This window comes from Hoplias malabaricus, chromosome 9 (assembly GCF_029633855.1).
Source record: "Hoplias malabaricus isolate fHopMal1 chromosome 9, fHopMal1.hap1, whole genome shotgun sequence".
Classification (NCBI taxonomy): domain Eukaryota; kingdom Metazoa; phylum Chordata; class Actinopteri; order Characiformes; family Erythrinidae; genus Hoplias; species Hoplias malabaricus.
This window is the reverse complement of record NC_089808.1, coordinates 7,725,841-7,740,414: the sequence shown is the minus strand read 5'-3', so window position 1 is coordinate 7,740,414 and position 14,574 is coordinate 7,725,841. Positions and strand designations below refer to the sequence as shown.

At 38.5% G+C, this 14,574-nt stretch overlaps 1 protein-coding gene across 1 annotated transcript in view; it reads right to left on the bottom strand.

Moving 5' to 3' along the window:
* Window positions 1-14,574, bottom strand: part of si:ch211-241e1.3 (laminin subunit alpha-3) — a 97,909-nt gene that overhangs the window by 32,877 nt on the left and 50,458 nt on the right. Inside the window, exons 31-38 of the mRNA XM_066680976.1 lie at window positions 13,849-14,005; window positions 10,106-10,238; window positions 8,665-8,807; window positions 8,123-8,223; window positions 6,197-6,362; window positions 4,667-4,830; window positions 4,082-4,190; window positions 3,582-3,679 (exon numbers count right to left, since the gene is read on the bottom strand). Coding sequence (XP_066537073.1) covers window positions 3,582-3,679; window positions 4,082-4,190; window positions 4,667-4,830; window positions 6,197-6,362; window positions 8,123-8,223; window positions 8,665-8,807; window positions 10,106-10,238; window positions 13,849-14,005 — 1,071 coding nt within the window. The remainder of the gene's footprint in view (window positions 1-3,581; window positions 3,680-4,081; window positions 4,191-4,666; window positions 4,831-6,196; window positions 6,363-8,122; window positions 8,224-8,664; window positions 8,808-10,105; window positions 10,239-13,848; window positions 14,006-14,574) is intronic.

Below are 14,574 nucleotides of genomic sequence, written 5' to 3'. Positions count from 1 at the left end.
TAACGTGTGTTTTTGGACTGTGGGAGGAAACCGGAGCACCCGGAGGAAACCCACGTGGACACAAGGAGAACACACCACACTCCTCACAGACAGTCACCCGGAGCGGGAATCGAACCCACAACCTCCAGGTCCCTTATGTACTGACTATTATTTTAAAAAATTTAATTGTAACTTTCATTAAGTTTTCACACTATAATTTGTTTTACTTTATTCGTTAAATGCATCCCACAGTAAAATGGACTAAAATGGAGTGACACTTGTAATATATTTTTGCAGAATGTAATGTAGGCATATGTCAACAGTAATGAACAGTGTATGTACAATAGGTGTCTTCTAGCCTTCAGAGCATGAATGATGACCTACAGTGAAATGTTACCAAACATTCGGAACTGAACTGAACTGAATCTTTTGTTTACTATGAGTCATAAGCATTAAGACAATACATCATGTATGATCTGGAGCCTCATATGTCCCTTGGTGGGTATAAATAATTATATTTGCCAGTAAAGAGAGGTTATTCTGGCAGTGTGGAATTTAAAGAAGGAAGTGGCCCACTCTGTTCATTTGAATTCTGGTCTTTAACCTGCAAAGAGACCTCTGAACAAAGATCAAATCCCTCACCACACTGCCAGCCACCACATGATCCTCCAATATTCCTTCCTGCCTTCTGTTATTGTCGTTCTTATTCTTATTGCAAGCAAAAGGTTAAAAAAATGCTTAGTTTTCAGTAAAATAAAAGTATAGAAAGAGAAGAAATGAATTAAATTGCCTGTAGATGGCAGTCTGCACTTTGCTTACATTACAGTTTCTAACAGAGAGCTTGGAGTCAGACTTGAGCTGTGTTTACAAAAGAAAAAATAAATAAATAAAACAAATTAATAATAGCTCCCTCCAGGGTGTGTTCCCGCCTTGCACCCAGTGACTCCGGGTGTGCTCCGGACCCACCGCGACCCTGAACTGGATAACCAGTTTCAGACAATGATTAAATGAATGAATAATAATAATAATAATACTAATAATAAACATATTTCCATAAAATGCATACTACACTACTGAATGAACCTCCGATGAGGATGTACTGGTTTTGGATACTATTTAGTACGGTAGTACACTTCTAGGGATTGAGCTTTAGTGTGAAATGCTTGAAGATTTATGGCTCTGCGTGTGTTTTTATAAAATCGGAAGCTCAGCAAGGATGGGTTCTGCATTATTTTTTTTTTCCGTAATTGTGCACTGACGTTTGCAGATAAATAATATATTTAAATTCAGTCTCAGTACAGGACGAATGAATTAACTTTCACTTATACAACTTAATCTAACCAGAGGATCTTCAAAAATCTCTCCTCATGTTCTTCTCCTCATGTTTATAATTCCTCACACATGTTTGACTTAAGGCTGAGTTAAAGACATTGACATTCACCCCTCTCCCCACCTTCCACCCCTATCACTCTCTCCTCCCACACTGCTGTAACCTCATAAAATGCTGCACTAAGCTTTTTAAGCTTTTCCCACGTTAAATCACTGTCCTCATCTCAAACAGAGCTCACTTTCTCATTGTTCTTTTTTTCTTTTTTTTCCCTGGGTTTTTCCTTTCGGGAACCATGCCGTGATAGGGAAGTTGGCATAGCTTTAAAAGGAAACAGGGATGTCTAATCTGGGTGGAAGTCACCATTGATAAAATACACACATACTTTGTCATTGTACAGTACAATAGCATTTAACCTCTGCCCAAAACCCATCTGTGACAGTAAATACATACACACACTAATGATTTGGGACAGGGAACATACCAACTCTGAGCAGCTTGCAGCCACCCTCAGTATTTGCAAAGAATTTTGGGGGTTAGGTGCCTTGCTCAAATCTGTGTATTTATACTGGGTATGATATATGATACAGGAACAATTGTGTTGAGGATTTGATGGCAATCAGTCACAAGAGCATTAGTGACACCAGAAGTTCAATAATTAGCCTTTGATAACTAACATCACTTTAGCAATCTCTCTTTAGTATTTCTCCAGAGCATCCCATTCAATTTAATGCAGTTTTATGGACATTATACTAGCTTCGCTGTAATCTACTGCTAAAACTGAAACAGGATGGGGAAGGGTCATGCAAGGGTCAGAATTACAGACCAAGTACAATCATAGATGGAGTTAAAGGGTTAAAACTGTGACATTACAGATGTTCCAATGATTCGTCATCTCTGCCTATAGAGTGTACACTTGTAAAGGAACAAGCATCCCATAGGGAGATAGATCCATAGGTCAATAGATTGATAGATAGCTGCGTAATTATGTCCCTATTGTAAATACAATCAAACAGCCAAGGTCTTTTTGTTGTGTGAAATTTTGTTTTGCACTGGCACCACAGAACAAATACAGGCAGTCAACAGGCCTGCTACAATTGTTATATATTCACTAGATGGCAATTATTGTCTGTCTTGTATTAAGTAAATAAACATGTAAATAAACAGCAGAAAAAACGTCTCGTGTTAAATTCGTTAAATTCGTTAAAACAAGTTAAATTCTGGATGTTTAAAATATAGAAGGCAACAGTGAGTCAGGTTTGTTTACTTGTTCGGGCTTGACTTTAATAGACACCATTATGCGAGTGCATCATGCATTCAACTTAATTTTAACACTCTATGATTTATTGTTAGCTGTAAGAACGCATAAACATCACAATATCTCCTGAAGTGAACATAGTAAAATGTGAAGAAGTGTGTAAGGATGCAACTCTAATGGCAAGGATGAGTTCAGCAGCTCTTGAGAACAGCTATTGAGAATCACCAAGCAAAAAGAAACATATAGAAGAGGCAACAGTTCTATTTTGTTGACTAAGGCAAAGATAATAAATCATAAAAAGGCAAAATGTCTGTAGGTGTGAGCGTAACACAAAACTCAGCCGAAGTGGACAGCCCATAAATACTAAGTGCCTCTGAGCCTGAGATCTGAGATCAGACAAAAAGTAAGGCAAAAAAAAAGGAAGAATATTCTGTCCAGGTGAGACACCCATTCTTGTGTGTGGAATGCAAGTGGCCACACCTGCGCAACAGATGTGCTCTTCCCAGCAACAGGGTGTTTTTTTTTTTTTTTTTTTTTTTTTTTTTTCACTACTGAAAAAGGAAAGATTGGGAAACAGCCAAGAACCACTTCTGAATTATTATTGAATTTATCAAAAGCTAACACACATGAAATGACTAATATATTTATGTTATTTTTTGTTGTTTCTGCTGCCATACAAATGGACATCAAATGTAAATATGAATCCATGTAATTCATATTTAATCAAATGGAAACAGCAAAAAAGTAACAACTCAACCTCTAAAGGGTTAATGCAAGATCTGCACTCTGTGCTGTGTTCGACTGAGTAGATTTGAGTGGTGCTGATTTTTTCTAAACTATGCAGAGCCGTTCTATTTTGAGGTAAAGTACACTGTACCACAGAGAGCTCTTCTTCCCTGCTTCTCTTTGGTGCTCAACGACCCTTGGCCAGCCAATGAATGCATCACAGAAAAAAAAAACATCTTCAGAAGAACACAGGGGAAAGTCTACCTCTTTCCACACAAAGAAAAGCTTTACCTGTCTTCTGTGAAGCGACCGTGGACTGAGACACACAGCACCTTGGGACTGATGAGCTCCATGGAGAAGTCCTCAGAAGGGACAGCATATACTTGATACTGTGAGAGGAACACCAAGAAAACACACAACAGGTGAAAAAATGCAGCACTGGCCTAAATTTAAGAAACGATTGCAAGAAGTGTTTGCCTAAGAGCTGGAGGAACCAGAGAGAGGGGGCAGCAGGATTAGACCCAACAAAGATTCAAATAAATGATTATATTATGCAGCAGAATGTGTATTTATTCATAATCATAACACCAGACAATAGTTTGGCTTAATAGGTTTAGACGTCTTGCCCAAGGACCCTTCTTGCTTTCAGAGCAGTGTTTGATTGCTGCCAAAATGAGAGCTTTTTTTTTGACTAAATATTTAATTGATTTATTAGGGGAAAAAACATTTGTACCCATATAACTGTGTCCTGAACAAATGATGTTGTCTGGTTCGATACTACAGTCACTCACCAGCATGAACGAGGCTGAAGATGTTTGCAGAAGAATTTCCGCCTTAGGGGGAAGGAGAAAATGAGCGATGCGATTCTGGTCATCGACCACAACAGAGCGGCAGAGAAAACTACACAAAAAGAGTTCTTTCAGATGAAGAGTGATGGGCTAAGAACATGTCAACGCTTCCATTCTTACTCAACAGTGATGCACAAAATACGTTCTCACTTCAGAAATGAGAGGATTATAAAAGTTTACACTATGTAAATTGTACAAATAATACAATGGATACCTCTTGAAGACCTTGTATCTCTTTTTGATTAGTGTTTTTTAATGATGTATCATCAACTACTTGCTACATTAGTCTCATAGCTTCAGAGCATAACTGTAAAATTACACAATCTTAATTACAAACTCAAAATTATAGAAAACCCGATATCAAGGGGCTTATGTCATTTATTTTTCTTATAAAATCATAAGATTTTCATAAGATAATTCATTGATAAATGACAGAAAATGATTAATAAAAAATGGGCTGTGTTTGTAGCTAGGTTTTCATGTTTTTAACCAGAGAGGACAATGATATTGTCGGTTTAACCAAGGCACCTGTAAGCACAGCTGTAGATGTTGGCCCTGGTCTGAAGCTGCTCCTGAGGTTGTCCACCGATGAACACATTCACGTTCTGGATGTTGTTCAACTCGCTGGCGTACTCCAGAACCAGAACGTGAGAACCAGATTCTGGAACATGGAGTAACAGCTTCAGCTGGGCCTGGGCAAACATAAAGTTGACGACACTTAACTCTAGTTGCACATAAGACTGGAGGACACTTTTAACTCATAACTGACATAAACCTATATCAATTCATTCATTCATTATCTGTAAGCGCTTATCCAGTTCAGGGTCACGGTGGGTCCAGAGCCTACCTGGAATCATTAGGCACAAGGTGGGAATACACCCTGGAGGGGGCGCCAGCCACAGGGCAACACACACACTCATACATTTACTCACTCCTACGGAGGAAACCCACGCGGACACAGGGAGAACACACCAACTCCTCACACACAGTCACCCGGAGCGGGAATCGAACCCACAACCTCTAGGTCCCTGGAGCTGTCTGACTGCGACACTACCTGCTGCACCACCGTGCCGCCCTATATCAATACTTAGAAAAGCTAATTCCAACCAGCAGCATTTGTCATAAAGTCAGTTCCACCCTTGACGTTTCTTGGAACAAGCCTTTAAGGAGGTTTAGGTTTATATCTTGTAATAAACTGTTTATTTGCAAGTACATCAACCTCTAGGCTTTTTTAAGACCAGCAGAATAGCCACTTGCTTTACTAGTGCAGAAAAACAACAGGTTAGTCATGGAGGGGCGTATATGATGAAACTGATGACAGAGCCACGGCTGGAAGAGTGAGGTGTAGATGGAGTTTGTTCAGATTATACATTGCAGAAAGCTGCGACTTTGGAGGTGTTAAAGTGACTCACAGAGCCGTTTCACCCCTGTGAAGAAAACTGAGTGTGTATGAGAGAGACTGTTTGTTTGCTGTGTTTTCTTCACGTGTTCCCAAAAAAATCCCAGCAAAAACAGTGGTTGATTTGAGGCACTGTTGAGATTCATACTGCTTAAAAACATATTTGTTTTGTTTTTCTGGATCATTTAGCTATGATTCAGTGGATGTTTCAAAGCTCACAACTATCACTAACAATAAAAAAAGCATATCTCACTTGAAATAGTAGCTAATTAATAATGAGCCACTGAACTTTTGTCATAATATTGTTAGAAATATGTAGCACAGCAGTGCTGCTGGAGTTTTTAAAGGGTCACTGCTGGACTGAGAACAGTCCACCAACCAAAAATATCCAGGTCAGCGACTAGAGGACGACCAACACTCACTGCAGATGAGCTACTGCCTCTGACTTTACATTCAGAAGGTGGACAGTGAGTGTCATTCACTAACACACTAACACCACCACCACTGAGAATGATCCACCACCCAAATCATATATATATATATATATATATATATATATATATATATATATATATCGGCATGTAGTCTTGCTTCTTAGCACATCAAGTATGTCTCTATGCAGATCAATGTGATTACAGTGTGTGTGTGCAGCTGCCAACCTGTCGACCGCTAATGGAGGCCAGCTGAGGATGGTCAGGGGTGGGCCGCCGCAGGTTGAGCCGTGGTGGGTTTGTCCCTTTCTCTCTCACTGGGGCAGACAGAATCCCTTGAGAGGCCAGTGCTGATGGGAAGCTGTCCATTGGTACATGCTTGTAAAGTAGACAGCTGCAGCCGGGCGTACATAAAACACAAAACCAAGCCAGTATTCAGAGCATGCCAACAAAACCCCTAAGACACTAAATAGAACAGGATAAGATAGTTTCTCAAAGCCTAGACACAACACACTTTATAGCTTCCAAGATGTTTTGACTGTTCCCAGGATATCATTTATTTTCTATTATTAAATCCCCTTAAACAGTTGCCTGTTTAATATTAGTTTCTAGTTTCACTTAAGGCAGCATTTAAAGGGTGGCTCCAAAAGCACTTAATAATATTTAAACAAGGGCAACACATGTCTCAAAGTGGTCTCATTATGTGTGTCTAGCTTCGCTTCGTGTGTTTATCTTCAACATTTGTTTGCTATTGTTTTGTCCTCTGTCCCATTAAAATACGTTAAATCAAAACTGAAGAAGAAAATTGCTTTAATATGGTTTTTTTCTTACCTTAATTGAAGTTTAGTGTAGCCACATGATTTTGAGTGTCTTAAGTTTATATCTTTTAGTTTTTCATTAGAGCTAGGACGCTAAAGTTGCTAACAAGTAATGGAATCGTATGTAAACCTGTTAGCATTAGTCAAATTACATGCATTAATCATCACACACCTGCCACAAACTGGCTCAAGCTAATAAGCAATCTGTAATAGACTTATACATTCATTATCCATTATCTGTAACCGCTTATTCAGTTCAGGGTCACGGTGGGTCCAGAGCCCACCTGGAATCATTGGGCGCAAGGCGGGAATACACCCTGGAGGGGGCGCCAGTCCTTCACAGGGCAACACACACACACTAAAAAAATCATGAAGGAGGCAAACACCTTTTCACACCACTGTAGATTTAAATGTTTTAGAAAAAATTCTTCTACATTCTTCTCTTTAAACATGGAAACACTTACACCATACAGTGAAAAGGTTGCAGACACCAGCTAATTCCTCTGAAATCAATTTTATTAATAAGGAGTTTGGGTCCTTTGCTAAGAAGCATATCTGGAAAAGTTATAGACTACAAGATGGTTGTTGTTGTGAGGAATTGCTGGTATGGAGCCACAAGACATTTCAACACAACTGGTCATGTACCCTATATTATGTCTTAATATCCTCACATGCACGTTGTTATTTGGTAAGTTATAACCTACTGGTCAGCTACTCCCATGCAAAACAAACAAACAAAAAAGCTAATTTTGGACAACCACCACATTTTGGATTACTGATTATACTGGGGGTAGTATGGGGTAGTTCTGTTTTCTTTAAATTGTAATGAGAATGGAATTCTATTGCAAGAAGTGAAGACAAAAATGCCAAAACGAGTTTAATGTTGTCTTTACCCCTTTCTTATAGCTTTGTTATTGGTTTTGGACAAAACCAAAACATCTGTTTTTTAGTTTTGGTGGCCACTGTATTAATTATCCACGGTCAGCAGGCTGGATCGAGAGAGAGCTGCCTGCCCGTGGAGGTAGAATGCAGATGTTTTGTGGCCCGTTCCTTGGCCAGAGCTTTAATTAACTTAGGCATCAAGCCATCCGCAATCCCACCAAAGCATCAGAAAGGGCCTCAAGATGGCTGAGGCTCAAGAGAGGAGAACCATGGAGAACTTAGTCTGGACCAGCTGGAGGGTGTATGATGTTGAAAGACCCAAAACACCCAGTGATTCCAGGAACATCACTGACAATGTGTCCATATGCATCAGCAGATGCATTACATTATTAGCTATGACACAGTATTATTTTTTCAGAATCTAGTAAAGTTAAGGCTCCTACTGCACACTTACTTGCCCTTCCCAGCAGAAGCAAGGTAGGTACATGGTTCTGTAATCTTATACTGGAGAATTGGAGCTTCGTAATAGGCGCTGGGCACAAGCACTAAGTAATCCTAGAACAGAACATACAAATTTAAGTCATATTCATTTATATTACAGTGAGAATATGAGTGAGTTTTTGGTTCTGAAAATGCTGTCACAAAAAATGCAGTAAATCAAGCTATATAATTATATATATATATATATATATATATATATATATATATATATATATATATATATATATATATATATTTGACTTAAGTATTGTTCAACAGTAATGACTGATATCAAAGTAAATTCAAATGAAATCACTTAAAAATAATTATTCCTTAACATTAAAAGGTTTAAATCAATACAATGTGTAACAAAAATAGCAAAATAAACAAAAGCACAAGCAAAATTTCAACAGATCATTCTGTTAAATGTGGTGGCCATACGTGTGATTTCAAAAAGCTTTACAAAAGCAGGATTTATACTGAAACAAATAAAACCCGAGCTGTTAACATACGAACCAGTAGGACTCCCTCGGCTTGAAGACAGATCATCCATTTTCCAGGTTTAAGGGTGAACGGTTGTGCGAACCCGTCCCCAGGAACAGTGAGGAAGGCAGGGGAGCGGCTAGGTGGAAACAGCAGCTCTTTACTCTCTCCAGACCCTACAGAAAAGTAGTAGTTAAACTCATAATACAGTCTAGATAATTATGATACACTGTCTAAAAACATGCATTGGCAACAAATACATTCATACATTTTAATGCAAGTACATTTGAAGAGATTTTATTCATTTAGAAGCATTTCTACTGGTCCATTTACTGTGTAACTCTCACAGTATAAATAGTAGGAAATGTTTTTATTTGGACAGTAACAATATATTCATCCCTAAATTTAAAAAATAATAAAAATAATAATATAAAATAGAAAGAAAAAAAGAAAACTTGAAGAAATGTTATGACTCTTTGTGATTTATGCTGCTTATATAACCGTGTGTTAAAAGGGGGAAAATCTAAATTATTATTATTATTATTATTATTTTTGCTGCTGTTTTGTATTCAAGTATCCACTTAAAAAACATTACATTTAATAAGTTTAATGATATTTCACTAATCCTTCTGGAACCAATATAATTGGTGGATGTCTCGGTGGACGTCATTTTACACCCAGTTCTCTGTAGATTCTGCTGTCAGCAAATTTCCTTCATTTTAAAAAAGGACCTTTTCCAGAAGCTTTAAGGAGCTTCCACATGATGTTCACACACATGTTCACACTCATACAAGAACACATTACACCAAGTATTGTGCTTTCATCTGTCTTGTCAGGGCAGGAGGAGGAGCTGATCTTTTAAGTGCCTGTGTGTTTAGTGCCATGTAAATAATGAATGGAACATAATGGAGGTTTGCAGGGGTAACGTGTCTGGACCAGTAGAGAGAGAGAGAGGCAGAATCAGAGTGACAGACTGAATACAGTGTGAAAGAAACACTAAAAAAAGAGCCAGAGAAATATATATAAGAGACATTTTCAGAGTATGCCTCCATTAATAAATTGTATTATTACAAATTATAACATAATTATAAGCTAAGTGAAAAGATGTGGTAGTTAGCGAAAATGTTCAAAATATTTAATGTATTTTTCACAAAATGGACTAAAGCTTTTAAACAAATATGGCAAATTCAGCCCGGTTCAAGATTAATTTGCCCTCAGTGTGTGTGGGAAGCTCCAGACTCACCGTGACCCTGATCAGGAAGAAGTGATTACAGAAGATGAATAAACGAATGGTACATTCAGTAATAAAGTGTGAATGTATGAATAATGCATACATTCTAAAAACTAAAAAAAACATGTCACCAGATCAACTTTTACATGAGAGTTACAAACAACCAGCTTTATAGAGTGAGGATAGAGAGACACAAACATGAAAAAAGAGAAAACGAGAGGGAGAGTATGTAAGTGTGTGTACCTTGTGGGCTTCGTGTGCGGGTGACTGTGACTCTGCCGTTAGCACTGGCTCCAGAGGGGTTAGAGTAGTGTAGGAGGATGAGGAAGAGAGAGTGCTGCGTCTCATTGGCATGCACGTTCACACACACTTCGTTCTGCAGGGAGACATGGGGAGGTGGACAGTGCACTCACAAGCTTGAGAGGAGCTGGTCACTTGACACTTTATCGGCGCTTTTAGTGTTAAACTCTAATGGCATTCCAGACCCCAGGGCCAGTACTTTGTTCATTAAATCAAGAGACAGGAAAAGTATTTATATTTGTAACTGAGAAGGCATTTCTAAGATTTTACAGGCAGAGGCCTCATGAAATAAACAGATATAACAGGGGTAGCACTATCAATAACACTTCTCTGTGTATTTCTCTCTGGTGGATGTGTACCACATTACAGTCACTTGAAAAAAAAACCACTCCTGGACTTTTCCTGACTGATGAAATAAAGTTGGCCCTAAGGTCCAAGTAGCCAGCAGCACATGGTGAACAGGGTGAAGGCACAAGCAAAGCCAAACCAATAAAGAATAGCATCAGAGAAACGAGAAGTCATGCACAGATTATTTTGATCTTAAGGTAGTATTGAGGTGATAACATTAATAATGATTTGGATTGGTATTAACACTGTTACAGTGGTCCAATATGGTGACCCCTAGTTTTGTTACTTGTTAGCCAGACTGAAATCTTGGTTAAAGTAGTTTACCAACTGATTTAAGATCAGCTCACTCTTTCTGTTTCTCAGTTTTTTAACTAATTGCTAAAGTTCACCAAATCTCAGTTATTAAAAAATGGCCACATTCATACAATCACACTCAAACAATGGACAATTCCCAAAGACCTGAAGTCTTTGAAACAAAGTGTAGATATATTAAAGCACTGATTAGCACCTCAACTCTTTTGAACCATTACCTAAGCATCATTCGAGCGTAACTAGTGTGATTCAATGATCAGCAGTCGACCTCTTAAGCTATGAAGCAACCAGGTCTTTGTCTTGACCAAAACCCCTGAATGGATTAGACATAGTTTAGACACAGCAAAATCCCCAGCATTGACTAAACTCTTAGGCACTAGTTGAGCTGGATTAATTTAACTGTGGAGTTTGTAAACGGATTATCAGATGTTTTACATGATAAAACTGACAATTTAATGCGATATGGACTGTAAGCTTTTAGGAATCTTGAAGAGGGAATGGGTTAGCACTTTTTCCTTCCAGCATAGTAATGCCACAAGGCCCTACTTGTGGAGATAAACAAATGCCCAGGAGCACAACAAAGTTAAAAATAAAACAAATTGTTTATTGTTTGTAGCCTAAAGCTCAATGTGCATTGCTGATAAGTGGCACAACACGTATTGTCGCTGTCACACGGTTCCAGGTTCCTGTGAGCTCCCTGTGGATGCTATGGTTTCCTTCCATGGTTCAAAAACACACATTGGTAGGTGGACTTAGTCAAAATTAAGAGCTAGAATGACTACAAACATGTCTGTTGATGTTGCAAATATAGCCACCGAATGAACACTTTCCTATAATGTTGTTAACAGCGAATATTACCAAGATCTCTGTAGATAAAACTAACCCAGCCCAAACGTAACACTTTTACATTTTAACTGACCACTGGGAATTTTGCTGTGCAATAAAACACTGGTTGAGTGATGATTGTGAGCATTCATCACTTACAATCGCAGTGAGTGTAAAAGCCAATTCCCGCCACCAGCAAGAGTCTCCCGCGCACTGCCCTCTGCAAGCCAGCGATTGCATAGCGCACTACAATGTTGAAGGGGCCGGGCGTGCCAACAACAAGATACAAGACCACTTCTGGCTGGGAAGAGAGAGAGTGTTAGAGCTCAAAAGCCATATTTAAACATCTTCAAAGAGAACAGTCTAATGTGACAAGTCTTTATCACAGGATTAACTTACAACTGGAGTGTGTGCTTTTAAAAATGAAACTTCCACCACAGGAAGAAACAGCAAGTAGGTAATAACAGCCTTGAATTTAAATCAAGTTTATCATTGTTCTCACTTCACAAAAGAAAACATATTCTGGACAAAATAATAATTAAAGAAAACATGCTGCATGGGAAAAATATTTTTTTAGCAAAGAAAACTGTTTAATTTAACATTAGTGGAAACTTAGAACACATACAAATGATTGTAGGTTTGGTGTTCATTGATCAAAATAATCAAAACAGAACCCACTAATTATTTAGCAGTTGATTGCAAAAAAGCAGGCATTGCACTGAAGCAGTTAGAGTTATGCACATTTTACACCATTAAAAACACATGCAAAGAAATACAAATACAGGAGGTCCTCGGGTTACGTCAGTCCAGAGTTACGATGTTTCCATTTACTGTATAAAGCCTTGTTTTGACTTAAGTGGTTTCCCAGTAAACAATTAGCCGTTGATTCAACGTTGAAATAACGTAATGACTGCCGTCTAACCAACGTTCTCTTAAGGTTGAAAATGAAAGTTGAAAAGACGTCCAAACACAGACATTGAAAAGACGACTATTAGACGTATTTTGGACGTCCACTGACGTTATCGATTGGTCACCACTTAACTAACTTATTAAGATGGATTTTGGACGTCCATTGACGTTTAAAATATGTCCTTGACGGACAGACTACTTTTAGACCTATTTTGAACGTCCAGGGACGTTCCTTGTTTACTGGGTTTGCGTCGTAAACGTCGTAACGCGAACTCGGGACCGAGGAGGATAGGTGTTAGGATAGGATAAGTGCTTACAGTATGTTATTTACGTACAGTATGTACGTATGTTCCGACTTACACCGAAAATCGGTTTACGACGCAACGTAGGAACGGATCAACGTCGTAAGTCGAGGACCCCCTGTACACCAAAACAGCCATGTTTTACAATGTGATTTTTAATAATAATATTATACGTTTTGAATACAAGATTCAGCCTTTACTTCACTTAGATTTAGACTTCAATTGAGCAAAATAGATCACATTATAATTTGAATAACTGAATAACTATCGCTTGCAGGGTTTTATTCAGATTAACCTTCAAACAAAATATTTAAAAAATTATAAAGAATCAAAGCATGCTTCTTAAGTGAGTCTGGGCATTGTTTTACATACAACAAGCCTTTACTGTATTTCTGTGCAAGCATGCAGACTATTTCCTCACAGACAGTTCATGCTATTAAATATATGAGCCCTAGGCCATGCCGGCTATGCTCCTCTAATATAAAAACAAGTGCTCTGAAATCATTTGATCTTTGCTTGAGGCTACCTTCCTTGCAGAACAAGTAAAAGCACATTACCCCTTTTCCAGAACCCATACTTATATCATACGATACAGACACATACGTCTACGGTTATAGTTAATGCAATATGTGTAAATTCTACTTAAAAGGGCCGATTTAGTATGTTGTACTTGTAAAACAATTATGCCTGGGTTTATGTGTGAATTCAAGCACCAGAGGTACTCATAACTCGTTTTTCCATTAGCATTAAGCTGACTGTTTTTGCTGATGTTATATGTAAGAGGCATTTGTTCTAATTAGCTACACTTTATAGTGCTTCATTTAGAAAGCAGCCTAGGCTGAAACTCATCAATCTAACTGTGATGTCTGTGAATTATAAAAAAATAGTGTATTTTACATAAATGGACTGGGGCATGAGTGATATGTTTTTAAATTTTAACAGTGTTTATTTATTACGGTAAACGGTAGTTAACAGTAAAATGTGTGTTACCTGGGCTGGTGTTAGCACAGCGTAGCCCCTCCAGCTAAAGTGTGGGAACTCTTGCGGGTCAAAGCCAAATCGCACTGGCCTGGCATTTGGAGCGATGCCATTCTCGACCTCGAATTTCAGGTGGTGCAGAGTAGGGAGGTAGAAGTTCAGCTCAGGCCTGTTTCAGACAGAGAATAAAGAGGAAACTTTGCTACTGAGACAAACACTCAGTCAAATTAAACATAGCATAAAGATGACAAAAACACAGTTGAGTGATGAACATTGCACACTGCATGCACATTCTTTATTAAACTTTATTACATATTTCTGTTCATATGGTTAAGAATGCAGGCTCATAACATTGCACTGTAGTTTAACTAGCCATATTCTCACAGTGCTGGTGTTTCCTGTAGTTTATCTGTTCATGAGGATTAATGGTTTTAAGCGTGAAACATTTTCTTTAAAGGATAATTTCATTTATTATTTATTCATTCATTATCTGTAACCGCTTATCCAGTTCAGGGTCACGGTGGGTCCAGAGCCTACCTGGAATCATTGGGCGCAAGGTGGGGATACACCCTGGAGGGGGCGCCAGTCCTTCACAGGGCAACACAGACACACATTCACTCACACAGTCACACTTACGGACACTTTTGAGTCACCAATCCACCTACCAACGTGTGTTTTTGTACTGTGGGAGGAAACCGGAGAACCCAGAGGAAACCCACGCAGACACAGAGTGAACCT